Genomic DNA, 17,877 nt, shown 5'->3' on the forward strand with positions numbered 1-17,877 from the left:
TGATGTAATAATAGTAGTTAAATATACGGTATTTCAATTAAAAACCATCAATATTAATATATGTTTTTTTTAGTTATTTTATAATTTCAATTTGAAAAGTCTTGCATGTTTGAGAGTATGGTTGCGATTGCTTTTTACTTGGAAATATATCAAAATAATATTTTTTTTATTTTTTAAAAAATATTTTTGACATTAACGCATCAAAATGATCTAAAAACACTAAAAAAAATTAATTTGAAGAAAAAAAACGTCAATTTTTTTCAAAAGCGCTTTTGAAACACAAAAATAAACAAAAAAGGATCAAAACACATTAAACTATATTTTGTTAAATCTTAATTTCAGCTACAGTTTTAATTAAACATATATTTTTCCAAACCAACATCAACTAAAAGTACTTTTTATAAAATAATTTTTTTCGAATCATAACCACAACAAATACCATAATATCAAATACTCTAAAATGTATGCAAGAGTAGCCCCGAAACAGAATGATTGTGCCTTCCAATGCAACAATCAAGAGCATAAAATGCCAGGCCAAGACTGAAAAAAAGGAAAGTTTGATTTTTTTTTTTTAAAAAAATCAGTCCTCCATGGCTAAAAACACTGCAAGCATTCATGTTTATACCAATTTAGGCACAAACAGCACACCCACCAACATTTGCACCAATCAAAACGCCAACCATGGCCACTGGCTGTTATACATTTGAACACATGCCAGGTTCATAAATTCGATCCTTCTCTCGCTGACTTATCATCACTCTTTTGCACTCTGTATTTATCTTCGTAGTCCAGATAGATATACAGAGAAGAAAAGTGGGCATGAGAGTGAGTGCATAAAGTGAAGAAAGCAATAAATGGAACTAAAAAAGTTGTAATAATTAATAGGTGCATGGCAAGTTAAAAGTTCATTTTGCTCCCTCGACTCTTAATCTTATCTTACTTTGATCCCTTTACGCCATTGTGTCTTAAAATCATTCTCTTTAGACTGTTCTCTGTTTCTCTAGATGGCCTGAGATTATTTGACATGGAAAAAATTATTTTTTCTCTCACTTCACTACTCACAAGGCTTTCAAGGAACTTTCATTAGGCCTAGAATTAGAAAGAGGGCTTAGCTTTCTATTGCAGTAAAGCTTCACCCCAAAATTGAGCCAGGCCTTTCCTAGCCCAACTCTCCACCACTCAAAACAGGCCAAACCCTAACCACCACCCAAAACAGCCCAAACCCTAACCACCAGCACCAGCACCAGCACCAGCACCACTGCTTTTTACAACACAACCCCAACACCCCCACCCCCACCCCCACCCCAAAACACCAAAATTAAGGACATCATCGGACTCTTAAAAAATAATTACAAAATCCAGAAACATCTCTCTCGCTACCTTCCTTATTCCCTAAGGACTTCCCAAAACCCAAAACCCAAAAACCAAAAAACTATTAAACACAGCATAATTTCGATAAATCTGGCGTCCTTTTTTCTTCTTTCTATTTATTCTCTTCAATCAAAAGAAACAGAAAGTTTCCTGCTTTATTAATTATTACGCAGAAAACCCTAACATCATCAATGAGGGGTTCATCAGAAACCAAGTTTTTGCAAGAGCTACTGCTATATGCAGCAAGTGCTGCTTTGAGTTGTTTGGTGTTGTTTGCTGGGCTCCGACAACTTGACCCGAATCGTGAAGCATCAAAGAAAGCCCTTGAACATAAGAAGGAAATCGCTAAGCGTTTGGGTCGTCCTCTTATCCAAACAAACCCTTATGAGGTGTGTGCAAAGTTTCTATTTTTGTTGAAAAGTTCGGATTTTTTTGCAAGTTTTAATTTGGGTTTTGGAGGGTTTTGTGAATTTTGGGTGTAGGGTTAGATAATGGAATATAGGGCTTGTTTTGGTTTATTGGGTTTTTGGTGGATTTTGTGTGTTTGGATTATATGGTCAGATAATGGAATGAAGGGTTTGTTTATTTTAATAGGGTTTTGAAGAATTTTGTGAATTTGGATTATATGGTTAGTTAATAGTATGTAAGTTTTGTTTTTATTATGTACTATTGAATTTAGTATGCTTGAATTGTCATGCATCTGCAAAAATTTTGAATTTTGTCAGTGATGGCGGGGTTGAGGTTAATATTGCAATGAGGGATGTGGGTGGTTTGGTGGCTTATTTTAGGAATAGGGATTGGGGGATTTGGGTGTTTTAGTGAAGATAGGTGCTTAAATCAGTTTTTGGGGTGTAAGGGAGTGATTGCCTGTGATGAATATGTGATTAAATTTCCAGTTCTTCTGGGGGAATGGCCTTTTTTTGTTTGTGTTAGTAGAAACTAAGTTCATTTCTGATTGAGTTGTGTGTTGAACTTTTGTAAGGGTGCATTGGAGTTTAGGCCTCTGGGTTGGTGTTATTGTACTGCTATCATTATTTAGACAACCATAGACAGTTATAATATCTCTTGGTGTCTTCAAACCTATCATTTGTTTTTATAGGCGGTCCATTCTTTGTTGGCTGCTCACTGGCAACAAATACCGAGAGTTTCTAATGTCATCTGAACACATGAAAATATCCATCATATTGAGTAGATTAGATTAGTCACTACTGTCTCGTGAACTAAGGGCACCAAATTAATTTAGAGTCATGTGAGTCCATCCTATTTGAAAGTGATACTATGTTAACATTGGTGCCTGCCATTTTCAGTAATAGCCTCTGGCATGAACTGACTGGAGGCAGGTTCTTAGTTGGAAGAAATTAAATTTGAAGACTTGGTTATGAACCAATATGATGGTTGTAATTGGCAAATACAGATAGTAGTTGTTTTTATAACTGATGAAATTTGGAGGTGTCAACACCAAAAAAACTATCTTTTCAATTTGAAACCTTTTGTTTGTGATTGCTTTGTGGAAGATTAAACTGCTTTGTAACAATCGAGTTCATACTCTAAACACTATTCAATGTAGCCATGTTTTCATGTTGAAAGTATATTTGGTTGGAATGGAGACTTTAGGATCATGGTCAGTGCAGTGGTTTATTAATTTGCGGCAATTGGGCATTTTTATTTTGAACAGGATGTAATAGCATGTGATGTTATAAATCCTGATCACATAGATGTGGAATTTGGGTCAATTGGAGGACTGGAAGCTATCAAGCAAGCTTTGTATGAACTGGTGATACTTCCTCTGCGGAGACCCGAACTCTTTTCACATGGGAAACTTCTTGGTCCACAAAAGGGGGTATTGTTATATGGACCACCAGGCACTGGAAAGACCATGCTTGCCAAAGCTATTGCAAGAGAGTCTGGAGCTGTTTTCATAAATGTGAGGATCTCTAATTTAATGAGCAAATGGTTTGGTGATGCACAAAAGCTCGGTGAGTATAGATCGTGTTTGAATTGCCTGTCTTGCATTTTCAAGGTTTCTGTCTTGCACTTGGCAAAATTAGTGATGATTTAAAATTATTGCCTTTGTATTCAAGAATTTGCTGTGGCCAACTGATTATACTGAATGAAATTTAGTTTCTCTCTGACAATGGAAGCAAGGTAGTACTTTGTGACTTTGCTGTTTATAACTAAGACAGAACATGCCTCTGTTATCCTTATGAGATTAATTGTGCTAAAAGTCAGAAAATAACTAAACATTGTGTTAATATACTTTCTTTGGTAAAAACCCACTTGATAAAATATTTGTTGGCAGCATGATTTTGTTAGATGCTCAATGAACTTAAAGAAAACGAGTACTGTAGTTTGCTTATATGCTGGATCTTTTAGTCTGATGATCAAGATTGTCAAATGATTACAATATTGGTATTTTTTTTGTTATGTAGTATTTCTCTATATCTTGAATCAGGACTATTTCAAAAGGGTACTGAATCGCATATATTCTGTCAATTGTGAAAGTGATCATCACAGTATTTTGCAACTACATATTTGTGTTGAACCATCTCCTCTTCTCTGTATTTTGCAAGTATTGTTGGTTTTGTGCTGCCCAGAAACAGATTTAGAAGTAACTATTTTGCATAGTTGCTTTTTCGTTCCTTCTATCAAAGTTTTCATAATCTGATTATTGTTTCAGTTGCTGCTGTTTTTAGCCTGGCTTATAAACTCCAGCCTGCTATTATATTTATTGATGAGGTCGATAGTTTTCTGGGCCAGCGTCGTACTACAGATCATGAGGCATTAACCAATATGAAGACTGAGTTCATGGCATTATGGGATGGGTTTACTACAGATCGTGAGTCTTTCACTTGAAACAAGTGCTACATTTGTGTATTCTTTTGTGCAGTGACTTGCTAGTATGTGTTATATCTATGATTTGTGTAATTGCTGTAATTTATTCATGGGTTTGGCCGGGGCTGATTTAGTGATTAAATTCTTACAGAGAATGCACAAGTGATGGTACTTGCTGCAACCAACCGTCCTTCAGAACTTGATGAAGCAATCCTCCGGCGTCTTCCTCAGGCCTTTGAGATTGGGATGCCTGATCAAAGAGAGAGGGCTGAGATCCTGAAGGTTGTTTTGAAAGGGGAGAAGATTGAAAACAACATTGACTTCAACTACATAGCAAGTTTGTGTGAGGGCTACACTGGTTCAGATCTTCTTGAACTTTGCAAGAAAGCAGCTTACTTTCCTATTAGGGAACTATTGGATGAGGAGAAGAAGGGGAAAAAATCTAGTGTAAGTATATATTTATCACTGTGTTATTCCACAATTTAACTTCCTACAGTTATTTTACCATATATTGAATAATATAGTTCTCGGCTGCAAATTATTATACTCACAGCTAATTCTTCAAGGTACTTTTACTGATTTGTAATTTTAGCTTAGAAATCCTATACAAGCTTGAGCCTATCATGGCAAAATTATGGTTTGGTTGCCTGCTGTGCACTATCCAAAATCAATGGCTTCCATTGCAAGGGATAGACCATAATATGGTTCCTCGTGAGAACTAGAAGGAATTAATCAAAGTGTTTTTTGAACCTACAAGGGATAGCTATTGGTGTCAAAAATATTCTCTTCAAGAATTGTATCTTTCTATTGTATTAGCTTGCTGTTGGATTCTTGAACCCTCACTGAGTTTCTTCATTGTGACTCTTCATCAGGCACCAAGGCCATTGTCCCAGGCAGACTTGCAGAGAGTTCTTGCCACATCAACTAAGACTGGGGTTGCTGCAAATGAGTACAGTAGGTCAAGCTCACAATCACCTGGGTGGCCAAGGCAGTCGGATGATTATCAGGTTCAGGCCACAATTAATGAGCTCTCTAAGCTCATGGTTTCTCAAATCTTGAATCTCCAGCCCCCGGATAACCAGGACACTTGAAATATTCATCTCTCTTGCTTGGAGCAATCTGGTTTTTTAAAATTATCAGGCGAAGAGAAATTGTATCTTAACTTATTTTAATGTTTCTCCAATGAAATATTCTACATTTAATATGTTGTTTTTATGCAACTGACCGCCAAAGCTATTGATTTTAAGCCACTCGACATATGTTTTATTGTCAGAATTACAGATTGTGTTTTGGCATAGAGCTCTTGACATGGTTTCAATATGCATCTCTCCCTCTCCCTCTCTATCTGCTTTAGGATTGTCCCTCTTGTATAGAGATAAACTTGTCAGTCAATGATGCCTTACTTTGTTGAAGGTTTTGGGTGTCTTTTAGAATATGAATTTTGATCTAGCAGTTCTGGAACATTGTTCATCCCTTTTGGTATCGGTTTATTATTCTGTTGAATAGACAGTCATGTCGTTCAAATTGTCATAATTAAACATGTATCATTCTTGCAAATATTGCTGCTGCTGTAAGAACAGAATCAGTCATTCTGAGTGTTGTTCTTCTGGAATGATCATTCATGCTTCATTTAGCTTATTGTTTTTCTTGTGGCTTTAGATTTTCCAATTTATCTTTTTAAAGTGTCTAAATGTTGCGCTGCTAGGGCTGCACTGGAAAAGCATTTACTACTGTAAAAGTTGGTCTTGCAGATTGGCTTCTGGAATCGAACTAATTTCCAGTTGTTTTTCTTTAATTTCTTGGTTATTAGAAAATTCCTGTATGGCTTAAGGCCTGTTTGTCTGTGGCCAACCATAGTAAAAAGCATCATTTTGATACTTAAACCATTTGTCTGCACACTTGAGATATCATTCGGATTCGCCAAGGTTAGGGTATTTGCAAATTAATCTTCCTTAATTGAGATTAAAGTATGTTTTAGACTCTAATCATGCCATCTATGCTTATGAGAAATTTCTTTCGTGTGAGATTGTAATCATTTCAGTAGGGCATGGTACTTGCATAACATTTTAACATGTGGAAGGTGGCACGATTGTGGCAATAATTTGCGGCCATAGCCAATACTCATCACCCTCTTGTTTCTTTTGAGGGTTTCGTTACTTCATATGATATGCAAAATGACAACATCCATCAATGATTAACTTCGTTAGGGAAAAAGCTGGCAGTGGTCTGTATAAAGCAGACAGGTACAGCCTTTAAAGCAAAGGCTCATCTCATTCCTCGAAGGCTGCAAGCTTTTGTTCAATTCCAGGACAGCATTCTATCATGAGTGCAAGTTCTGCCCACACGATGTCAAATGATTAAAGTGCTTAGGCTTTAGATGCTTTTCCATGCTTGTTGTTTTAGCTTGCAAGAGACCAAAAACCACAGATGAAAACAGAGCAATGAAGCAAATGTCTACAGGTATTGAACATAGAAAGACTTGAGCTCTTGTCTGATGCTTTTCCAGTTTTGATGCTTGCGGCTATAACATTCTGATAGAGACACGGTGAACAAGGACCGTCAAAGCATTAGGTGATATCTTAGTGGACTAGTCACGTGAAGTCCTGGGAAATTGCAGCTTAGGGATAAGGAGCATCGATTGGAAATTAGGTGCAAACTTGAATTTTTTTTATTTAAATTTAATTTTTTTTATGTTTATTCTTATATTTTAAAAGTATTTTTTAAAAAAATTGATTTTTATATTTTTATATTTTAAATTATTATTTTTTTGTGTTTTTAGATCATTTTAATGTGCTAATATCAAAAATAATTTTTAAATAATAATAAAATATTATTTTTATATATTTTTGAACAAAAAATACTTTAAAAAACAATTATTACCACACTTTCAAACACCTCTTTAAAAAGCATTCTAGCTCTACTGTTGAAATTGTGGTTAGACATATGAAAAAATATTAAATTAATATTTTTATAATATTTTTTAATAATTTTGATATATCAATAAAAAAATATAAATAGATATAAATAGATATTATTTTTAATAAATATTATTTGCTACAATATAAAACACAATGTAAACCGCAACACTAAAGAGGCTTCTTAAAACGTAATATCAAGGAGCACAAGGCACAAGGCACAAGCGCCCCCTACCCTTTCTGCTGATGCTCCTGAGAGTTACTATTAATAGTAAACCCTCTCGTGCACAAGAGACGAAGATTAAGAAACATTATAAGTGTATAAGGAGACTTTTAAAATATCTAATTTTACTAATTCATGTCTAGTCTTGTCAAAAGTTCCTACAAATAGAAGAAAAAACTAGAAAAACGTATCATCATAATAAAGAAGAACAAGAAAATAAAAATAAAAAAATAACTATTTTTATAGAAAAAAAACTTGTTAAAAGGAACTCGTCTTTGAGTTTCCTCGAGTTCAGTTTTCTTTTAAAAATTATCCTTTATTTAAAATATCATTTTGTGCTTGGGTCACTCGAGCCTTATCATAATTTTGAATGACAATAAGCGATACAAAAAAAAAAAAACATGTTAGTTCCTTAATGTTTTTTTTTCCCAAGAGAAAACCCCATTATCCCCTCCTACACAAAACACATCATGTTTTGCAACTTCTTTCAACAATAATTATTTTGCATAAGCCAACAAAACAAAATAATTATTAAGAATCATTAGGCTCTGATATCAAGTAACATAAATAGGAGAAAAGAATAAAGAAATCTGTTCCATGTCAAAACCCTTAAATATCAAAAACACCACAAGTATAAAGAGTCTTAAATTAATTAATTTTATTTATTTATATTTTCATTTGTCAACAACTATTACAATCTTCTACATAGAAAAAAGAAAAATGTAATAATATTAAATAAAAATAAATAAATTAGGAAAAAATAGAAAAATATAATAAGAAAATAATATATATATATATATATATATAGAGAGAGAGAGAGAGAGAGAGAGAGAATATAAAAAAACCTTAAAATTATAATTTTATCACCGCTACAAGTTTAGCAAAACTTACAATTATGTATAATTAGTTTTTTATTATTAGTATATAAAATCTTACTCCATGGAAGAGGCAGGAGGGGACCTTTTTCTCAAAAAAAAAAAAAAACAAAAAAGAAAAGCCTTCCTTATTTGAGTAATCAAAAAGAAAGAAAAGAATGCTCCATCAAATAATTGAATATTCAAAGGATCAATCAAGCAATGTGAAAAAAGTATATAATTTAATTTCTAGCAATGCTTTATCTTTAGTCAAGACAATAGAATAAGATATTCAATCACATGAAAGAAACTCTTTAACGTTAATTTCTACAAAGCCATTAATAGATGAGAGTGCACCTTGAGCCCTTTAGTCATGCATCGCCAGCCTGGGGCAATGACCCCACCTCCCTCCTTCCTCCAATGTCTCTGACCCATTAAAATTTGCTGGCTCGAGTCTACTAACTCCTAACTACATAAGCCATACGTATCCCATCCCCACCATTAAAATCACCATCCCTTACTTTCCATTCTTGGCCACTATTTCTATCTACTTTCCTTCAATCTCGTTTGTTCTTACCTTTCTAACATCTTTTGATGTTATTTATCATGAATCTTAGTAGCCCGATTCTTGTTTTTTTCATTGCAATCATTGTCTTTTTAGTACTTAGATTTTTGTCTAAAACATCTTTTCTACATATTCTTGCTAGGTGTTGGAGATCATTTGAAGACAAGTTTTGTGTTTACCAAATCTTCAAGGTTCCACAATTCAATGATCTTTTTCAGGAAAACCAGTTGTACCACAAGGTTTCCACTTATTTAACCTCACTGCCTGCCATTGAAGATTCTGATTTCACCAACCTGTTTTCGGGTTCGAAAGCGAATGATATCAGCCTCCATCTTGACAAGAATCAAGTGATTCATGATAGTTTTCTTGGGGCTAGAGTGCAGTGGAGCAATGAGAAATATTGCGAGGGAAATAATGGCAAGAGAACATTGGTGTTGAAGTTGAGAAAGAAGGATAAGAGAACGATTCTTCGTCCTTACTTGCAGCATATTCTTTCGGTTGCTGATCAGATTAAGCAGAAGAACGAAGAGATCAAACTGTTTATGAATCTTGAGAAGAATCCTTATGAAAGTGGACGGTGGACATCAGTTCCTTTCACACATCCAGCTACCATGGATACAGTGGTTATGGATGGAGAATTGAAGAGCAAGGTGAAAGCTGACCTTGAATTGTTTTTGAAGTCTAAGCAGTATTATCACAGATTAGGCCATGTTTGGAAAAGGAGCTATCTCCTTTATGGCGCGTCCGGGACAGGCAAATCCAGTTTCATTGCAGCCATGGCTAGATTCCTCAGTTTTGATGTCTATGACATTGACATCTCCAAGGTTTCTGATGATTCTGATCTGAAAATGCTTCTGCTGCAAACCACGAGTCGGTCCATGATTGTAATTGAGGATCTTGATAGGTTATTGATGGAGAAATCGAAGGATATTGTGAGCTTGTCTGGGGTCTTGAATTTCATGGATGGAATTGTTTCGTGTTGCGGCGAGGAGCGTGTGATGGTGTTCACAATGAACTCCAAGGATCAAATTGATCAATCAGTGCTAAGGCCTGGCAGGGTTGATGTTCACATCCAGTTCCCATTATGTGATTTCTCAGCATTTAAGAGTTTAGCCAATAATTACTTAGGGGTCAAGGAACACAAGCTTTTCTCTCTAGTTGAAGAAATCTTACAAGGAGGATCAAGTTTAACTCCAGCTGAGATTGGTGAAATTATGATCTCCAACCGAAATTCGCCAAGCCGGGCCTTGAGACTGGTCATTTCAGCTCTGCAGTTCCAAACCAGCAGTGGCGATGCAAGAAGGGCCAGTAAGGTTGGACAAGGAATGAGCGAGAGCGGATCAGCTCGGTCCAGCAGAGACGAGACAGGTGAAACTGGAGGCGTGTTTTGCCAAGAGAGTGGTGCTCATACAGTGAAGGAACTCAAGAAATTGTATGGATTATTGAGGATGGGAAGCAGAAGAAAGGAATCAGTGGATTTGAGTTCTTCAGCAGAGAAGCAAGGATCACATCAAGAAGCCTAATCTATGTTCAGTTCAGAGATTTAGATCATAAAATTCAATTTCTTCTTCTTCTTCTTCTTCTTTTTTGTTGCAAAGTAGAAAGATACATCTCTTAGTGAGAAAAAAAGGGTTTTTTTTTTTTTTTTTTTTTTTTTTATTTTTCTTCAATGGCAGTGAATAATTGACTCTGCCCTAAAAGCTTAAAGATGATGAACATTCCAAATTAGTTATTGTCAGTATAGCAACGCAGCAAAGACAATTTGAGCAGTCAGAAATAATAATGGAATGAAAAGTCTTCTGTGACTTTATTATAAAGTTTCAAGCACTCTTAGCTCATCCTTAGAATTTGATGGCACTAGCTAGATTGCCAGCAACCTATGCTAGAATTCTTAATGGTCAAATCTGTTTAATTAAAGGAATTCCATGCGTTATTTATTGTCAATAGCTTGTCCATTTCTAACCATCTTTGGCTGCATAGGGTTTGATGGTAAAGATACTGCCTTATTTCATTGTGTTTGTAGTTTTGTGGTATAAAATATTTTTAAAAATTATTTTTTTAGCATGTTTGTAGTTGCTGCTGCGATTAAACATGTTTTTTTAAAGTAAATTTTACTTGAAAATATATTAAAATAATTTTTTTAGAATGTTTTTAATTTTTAACATCAAAATCATCAAAAAAACATTAAAAAAATATCAATTTAATGTTTTTTCAAGTAAAAGTTATTTTTAAAAAACATCCAAAAATATAAGTTACAACACTCACTTTAATTGAAAAAACATCAAAATAATATTTATATATATATATATATTTTTAACGTTAGAACATTAAGATAATCCAAAAACACTTAAAAAATTAGTTTAATACTTTTTTAACGAAAACTAATTTGAAAATCATTTTAAAATGTATATATATAAACAGTGAAAGTAGTTAAGTGCTTACTGTATTTCTTGAATCAATTTCATAAACAAGACATGATTAGGAGTATCTTCTAAGATCAACACATCATTATTGCTTTGAATGGAAGTTTGCCAACAAATTCAAATACAGAAGTACTTACCTCCTCCTCTCAAGTGACAATGATTTCCTTTATCATTGCATGACTGATTGGGTTCTAAGCCACGCATGTACTCAAATCACTCTCCATTCTTCTAAAATCTTTTCCATTTTAATTAAAATTTGAGCACAAGTTCATTTCAAGTCCCTTGAAATATATTGTCCTGACAAAGTTACAAGATCCAATTCAATTGATAGGGTAATTTAGTGATTTTTTTATTTAAACATGATCTAAACCAAGTTATTTTTTTAATTATTAAAATAGTGTTTTTTTAAAGTAAAAATGATTTATATTGACTTGAATTTATGATATGAATCTCAATTAATCAATCTAAAATTAATTCCTATAATTTATGTGATCATTTTTATTACTGTATATTTGGTATCATAGTGCAATGTATTTTTAGAAGAATTTTTTATATACTAAAATAATATTAATTCAATAATTTTTCAAGAAAAATATAATTTAAAAATATTTAAAAATAAAAAATATCACAATTCTAAATTTAAAAAAGAAAATAATGCGATGAACCTCTCTTAGATTGATGGAGAACAATTGGGCTTGTGAGGCCCAATAGTTTCTTGAATGAAAAATTGCTTCGAGCGAGAGAGGGAAAAAAACATCAAACAAACAAGACATGTTGGGGTTTAGCAAAAACCTCTCACAAAATTTCTACAAACATCTGGTATGCAGTAAGAGGTGTGTATCAAGCTCTGTTTCTCATTCTCAACAACAACAAATCTTGCAAAGCGAGTGGTGGGCACTCACAATGGCAAGTTTCACTGTGATGAAGCTTTAGCTTGCTTCCTCATTCGCTTAACAGACAAGTTCTCCAATGCCCATATAATCCGGTCAAGAGATCCCCACGTTCTTCTTTTCACTCCTCTTTTTTATTAGCTTAAATGGGGTCGTTTGTTTCTTTTTGTTTGCTGAGGTTAAAGTTTTGAAATTTTCTTTCATTAGTGTAATGGGGTTGTTTCTTGAAGCTTTTTAAGCTTTCTTTTGTTAGTTTAATTGGGTTGTTTCTTGAACTTTTTTCAGTATAAAGGCTTAATGTTTTAGTTTCATGAGCTTAAAGCCTTGAAGTTTTATTTTACTGGTCTGATGGGGTTGTTTCTTGAATGGTTAGTTTCAACTTTTGGTGAGGATTTTTATGGTTTATTGAAGGTATTGGAGACACTTGATGCTTTGCTTGATGTTGGAGGGGTATATGATCCAAGTAGAGATCGTTATGATCATCACCAGAAAGGATTTCATGAAGTTTTTGGCCATGGCTTCATTACTAAACTAAGCAGTGCGGGCCTAGTTTACAAGGTATTCTGTTATAAAATTCCAAGCTTCTTGCATCATATGTTTCCATACTTGTTATATGTCAAGGACACGTTCTTTTAAATGTGTCTTAAATGACAAAAAGGGTTGTGCTGGTTTTTTTCTCTCCTTCTACAGCATTACGGGGCAGAGATAATAGCAAAGGAGCTTCAGCTAAATGAAGGGCATCAAGATGTGCATGAGTTATTTCTAGCAGTGTATAAAAACTTTGTGGAGGTAATGCATTATATATTTTGTCGACAATAATGTACAAATTAACTGAATGATCAGAATTGTTGTTCTTCATGTTCTAATTTTTTATTCTGTGTGTTTCTTGTGAAAACATCATTCATGTTCTAAGCCTAAATGCATAATAAAACATCATTTTCCAAACCTGAATATCTTCAAATAGTCCTTTTAATCTATTGTATTATTTTTGTGCTTGCATATCCAATACCAACTGAAACGTTACGCGTTGTAACAGGCAATTGATGCTGCTGATAATGGAATTAATCAATATGACATAGATCAACCTCCTAAATACATTAATAACACAAGCTTATCACAGAGAGCAGAGAGGTTAAACCTGGACTGGGTTGATCCTAGTCAATCCTCTGAGAGAGAGGATGAAGCCTTTCAACACGCAATGAAAGTTGCTGGAACTGAATTTATGGAGGTGTGTATTCTAACGTTCTCCATGTTTACATCAGCTTCATTGTGTCAAAATTATTTGTCAATAATATGCAAGTTGACTGGAAGGCTTTTATTAGACCACACCTGATGATGCTGAATTAATGAATAATTGAATGAATGCTTCGAGCAGTCATGTTTGAAAATTTCATAACAATGTTGATGTCACAGAATATTAATTTTCATGCAAAATCGTGGCTACCAGCTCGATCAATTGTCATGGAGTGCCTTGCATCAAGAGAAGATATTGATCACAGTGGAGAAATCATGGTGCTGACAAGATCATGCCCTGTAAGTGGGTAGTTACATAACTTATACTGTTTAACAGCCTCATTCCTTATTTATGAGATTTGTATATGACTCATATCCATTTAAATTGATTATTTTGTGCTGTATGCAAAAACCAAGGATGAGCAGATTTATAAAGTATTTGGCATGGTATGCAAAAACATCTTTCATTAGCAGATTTTTAAATTTGCTTCCCTATATGTCATGGCTTATTTTCCTTGAAAGTGAAGAATGAGAGTGACTTTTACCATTGTTTATATTAATATCTAGCTAGTAAGCATTACACGAATCATAAGTTGATTAGAGATTATTTGAGACATTTAGTCATTGTTAGAACTGAAATTGCAATTGATCTTTCTGGCAGTGGAAGCTCCACATATTTGAACTCGAGGAAAAAATGAAGATCAATCCTTCCATCAAATATGTTATTTACCAGGTACTAATAATAGTCTTTTGTCATTTACCTGCTATCACATGTGGATGAGGACACTAATTAATCAAGTAACAAATGCGGTATCATAAAAACCCATCTATTCCCAAGCATCTTTTATCGATATTCTGATATAGATTCACTTGACATTTAACACGAGGGCTGATGTTTGTTCTCTGTGTGCTACGTGTCATGCAAGATCAGAGTTTGCAATATTTATTTCTTTTTCCTTTTCTTTTCTCTTTGGCTATTTGTAGGATGATAGGAGTGAAAACTGGCGTATACAGGCAGTGGCAGTGTCCCCTGATAAGTTTGAGAGCCGGAAACCTCTACCATTACCTTGGAGAGGTTTGGTAGATGACGAGCTCTCCAAGGCAACAGGGATCCCTGGCTGTGTGTTTGTTCACATGAGTGGATTCATAGGTGGAAATCGAAGTTATGAAGGTGCTCTTGCTATGGCTAGAGCTTCTTTAAAGGCTTGACCAAATAGGAATTTTATCAGTGGAGATAACTATGTTCACATTCTCGAATCATTAAGTGCTGCAGTCCTCTGCACCTGTGATTAGTGTTACGAAGAATTGAGTTGGTTATTGAACTGGCACATGCCAAACATGGTTGTTTGGACAATTGTTGGAACCATACATGGTGCATTTTATAGGGCGTGCATCTGGTTTTTTAAATCAGCACATATAGATAATGCCACACCTCTCCTTTATTTTTAAGAGGTATGCTCTGGAGTACTTGTTAATTTACTATATTTGAACACTCTGTAATCACATATATACTTTTTCACAACTCCCATCATGCGCACCAACTATGATCCTGTTAAAAACCTTGTATATGAAGTCTTTGATTGACTTATGTTTATGGAGTAGTTGTGAGGAAAATCGTTCTCTAGATCAAAGTTCATCACTCTTACTATCAGTAAACTACTAGATAGTTTTTACTACGGTCATTTCATATACATTGAAGTTTCTTGTATAAATAGCTTAGTGCCAAATTTTCGTGATGAGGCATAAGGCATATGCCCCTCAGTGTGATTAAACTCAGTTTCAATACATTGATCTTCAATCTGTGGACAAACTAGAGACGGTCACGAAACAAGTACATTACCATCTCTAATGAAGACAAAACTTGAGATTCTCTAGAAGCACCATTTTTAGCACTTATGTTGCTTTACTCTTCAGACTCTGCTGGCAAACCCTCTTTGAACCATTTGTAGAGGCCCCCTTCTAAGTGGAAGACATTCTTGTAACCATTTAGGACTAATAGGTAGGCTGCTATCAGTGATCTGCAGGAAGTAGCAAGAATAAGCTTTCATATCTTTCTGGGGCAGGGAACAAGTAAATGAATAGATTTCATAACAGGGAAAATTGAAATAGAGAATAGTAACAGTGGAATCAGAGAAGTTCACATACCTTGACTGTTGACCTTCAGGAAGATTTTGGGATGGCCTCATTGTACCCCCAGCTGAGCAAGCCACTATTATCTTTGCACTTTTATCAATCTTTGATTCCACAGCTGCAAACATACTCTAACTTATTAGTTTTCCCTTGGGCACATAACTTGAGAATTACAACGATTTGAAAGCATTGCTCCATATTTCATACTCTGCATAAACTCAGGATTTTCTTCTGTGCCAGCAAAGATGCCAAAAAATGCAAATGCAGCGCGCCTTGCAATGTCCCATGCTGTCCATTCCTTTATAAGCCTATATACTTGTACATTGATAGCACCTGGTGGATGAGCCTGCGATCAAAACAGGAAAAATAAGTTAGGTAATTCAGTCTCAAATGATGCAGTTTACTATTTTGAGCTCTGTTCATAAGCTGCATGTTATGATTGATATTTCTTATTCAGACATAATGACAAGATCCCTAACCTCTTTGAATTCCGCTTCTGGTCTCACATCAAGAATCACAAAGTTGTTTTCTTTCTGAAGGCGCAGAGCTTCCTTCACATCCACACTCCTGACCTGAAAATAACCAAGTTTAGTTCTTAGTTTTCTCTCTCAATGTGTATGTGTGTGTCTAAGAGAGACGAAGGGAGGGAAGGAGGGACCTTTTTCTGTAGAAGAACTTCTCTCTTAGTCTTCCAATCTTCCTCAGCTAATCCCTCCAAAGAAAGATAAGAAAAATAACTCACTCAGAGTCAAGATCGAAGATAAACACAGCAAAGACTCCATGACTAGTTGGGACCAATCAGTTGGAGCTCAGTGATCTTGTTTCTGTTCAAAAGCCATGGGAAATCTTGCTAATAAAACCCAGTTTAGAGCAAAGTACCTGGTGATTTTGCAGGTTTTGTTGCTGCATTGAAGACTCTTAGGCCTCTCGGAACTGTGCACGAGGATGACCTACCCCTTAAAGATCCATTTGATCTGACAGTGAAGAAAGGTAAGCTAGGGTCTTGGGCAGTCTTTGAAGAGAAAATTAGTGGTGATGATTGATAATTAGGATACAAAGAAGATGAAGAAGAGGGTGAACTGATTGAAGGAAGTGCAGTCATTTGAGAAGGAACTTTCAGGTTAGAGAGATTGCTTCCTTGTTCAACAATTGATAGCTGGTTGAACTGCTTGCTGCTCCTTGCTTTTGTTACATTTGGAGTTCATTGAATGCTAGCCAGATTAAGAGCTGACTGGGCCCTAGGCATTGTGGATATTTATGGTGTTATCTGTCTAAAAAATCTGGATATGTGGTTCGTGTTTGAGGGTTTGTTACCTTTGGGATTACACGGGATCCTTTTATTTTGTCCCTTGTGTTTTGCTGCTGCTGCAGAGCAGTGATACCTCTCCCCCCACCTGCGCACGGATTTTTGCATTCATGGCACCCCCAATATCCAAGTCATGCTACCATAAAAGTCATGCCTATGGCTTTTTTCTTTTTTGGGATTGTAGGACTCGTATCGAGCAACAGTCATTTAGGAGGGGGTGTAGTTTTATGAGTTAGGTTTCGTGTTTTTTTTTAAAATATTATTGGTTTGAATTTTATAAATTTCAGAATTATTAGAGGTTTATATCATCATTAATTTTAAGGTTTATGAAATTAGTCGAAGTGCTTATAAGCTAGTTCCAACACTCATATTAATCTAAAAATAAATGTTCAACACTCGGACCCACCCTTCAAGATTCTTGATTGTGTATGGTAACTATTAAAGAGTGTTTGGAAGTGTGGTAATAGTTACGGTTTAAAGTATTTTTTGTTTATAAATATATTAAATTAATATTTTTTATTTTTAAAAAATTATTTTTAACAACAGTAAATTAAAATGATTTAAAAATATATAAAAAAATTAATTTTAAGTAAAAATAAGAAAAACTTTCAATTTTTTGCGAAATGTGGTTTCAACTACATTTCTAAATACCTTCTAAGAGCTCATTTGGGACCACACTCAACCTCGTTGATTGTTTGTTTTTGTAGTTTAATTTTTTTAAAAATGTTTTTTTAAATTGTATTGTGTTTAAAAAATTATTAAATTAATTTTTAAAAAATATTTTTTTTATGATTTTGATTTATTAATGTTAAAAATAAAAAAAATATTATTTTAATATATTTATAATTAAAAACTACTTTTAAAAAATAAATGTATTGTATTACCACACACACCAAGAGAAAGTGGTCTAAGCTTTAGTGATGTGGAGCTTATAAAATTGCTGGACAGAAAATAAAGACATTTGATTGAATGTTAGGTTAAAAATGTGTTTGTATTCAAATAATTTAAAAATAAACATATTTTAAGTCACCTATGAAATTTCTATGATCAAGAAATTAATTATGTTTTTTTTATAATTTTCATTTATTAATATATTCAAAATTATAAGGTATATAGTATAAAAGTCATTGCCATT

General features: G+C 34.3%; 4 protein-coding genes across 4 annotated transcripts; 3 read left to right on the top strand and 1 right to left on the bottom strand.

The window, feature by feature from the left end:
• Nucleotides 1-1,275: 1,275 nt before the first annotated feature.
• LOC133675989 (uncharacterized) lies at nt 1,276-5,523 on the top strand. Its single transcript, XM_062097566.1, has 5 exons — nt 1,276-1,760; nt 3,047-3,347; nt 4,049-4,207; nt 4,355-4,650; nt 5,076-5,523. The coding sequence occupies exons 1-5, from the start codon at nt 1,563-1,565 to the stop codon at nt 5,292-5,294; spliced, it is 1,173 nt and encodes a 390-aa protein (XP_061953550.1). The 5' UTR covers nt 1,276-1,562; the 3' UTR covers nt 5,295-5,523.
• Nucleotides 5,524-8,553: 3,030 nt separating this feature from the next.
• Nucleotides 8,554-10,577, top strand: LOC133675558 (AAA-ATPase At2g46620-like). Its single transcript, XM_062096977.1, has one exon. It carries the CDS (start codon nt 8,790-8,792, stop codon nt 10,281-10,283), a length of 1,494 nt encoding a protein of 497 aa, XP_061952961.1. The 5' UTR covers nt 8,554-8,789; the 3' UTR covers nt 10,284-10,577.
• A 1,436-nt stretch (nt 10,578-12,013) lies between these two features.
• LOC133675123 (uncharacterized) lies at nt 12,014-14,755 on the top strand (the record flags this gene model as incomplete). The annotated part of the gene is made up of 7 exons (XM_062096402.1): nt 12,014-12,184; nt 12,485-12,631; nt 12,764-12,862; nt 13,110-13,301; nt 13,487-13,606; nt 13,968-14,039; nt 14,291-14,755. Coding segments are annotated over 7 exons (1,026 nt in total), but the record flags the coding sequence as incomplete, so codon positions are not given.
• A 267-nt stretch (nt 14,756-15,022) lies between these two features.
• On the bottom strand, nt 15,023-16,663 carry LOC133675122 (rhodanese-like domain-containing protein 14, chloroplastic). Its single transcript, XM_062096400.1, has 6 exons — nt 16,316-16,663; nt 16,095-16,141; nt 15,916-16,008; nt 15,644-15,782; nt 15,452-15,554; nt 15,023-15,324 (listed from the first exon to the last, which is right to left on the bottom strand). Exons 1-6 carry the CDS (start codon nt 16,536-16,538, stop codon nt 15,210-15,212), a joined length of 720 nt encoding a protein of 239 aa, XP_061952384.1. The 5' UTR covers nt 16,539-16,663; the 3' UTR covers nt 15,023-15,209.
• Nucleotides 16,664-17,877: the final 1,214 nt, after the last annotated feature.

Source organism: Populus nigra, chromosome 16 (assembly GCF_951802175.1).
Source record: "Populus nigra chromosome 16, ddPopNigr1.1, whole genome shotgun sequence".
Taxonomy (NCBI): Eukaryota; Viridiplantae; Streptophyta; class Magnoliopsida; order Malpighiales; family Salicaceae; genus Populus; species Populus nigra.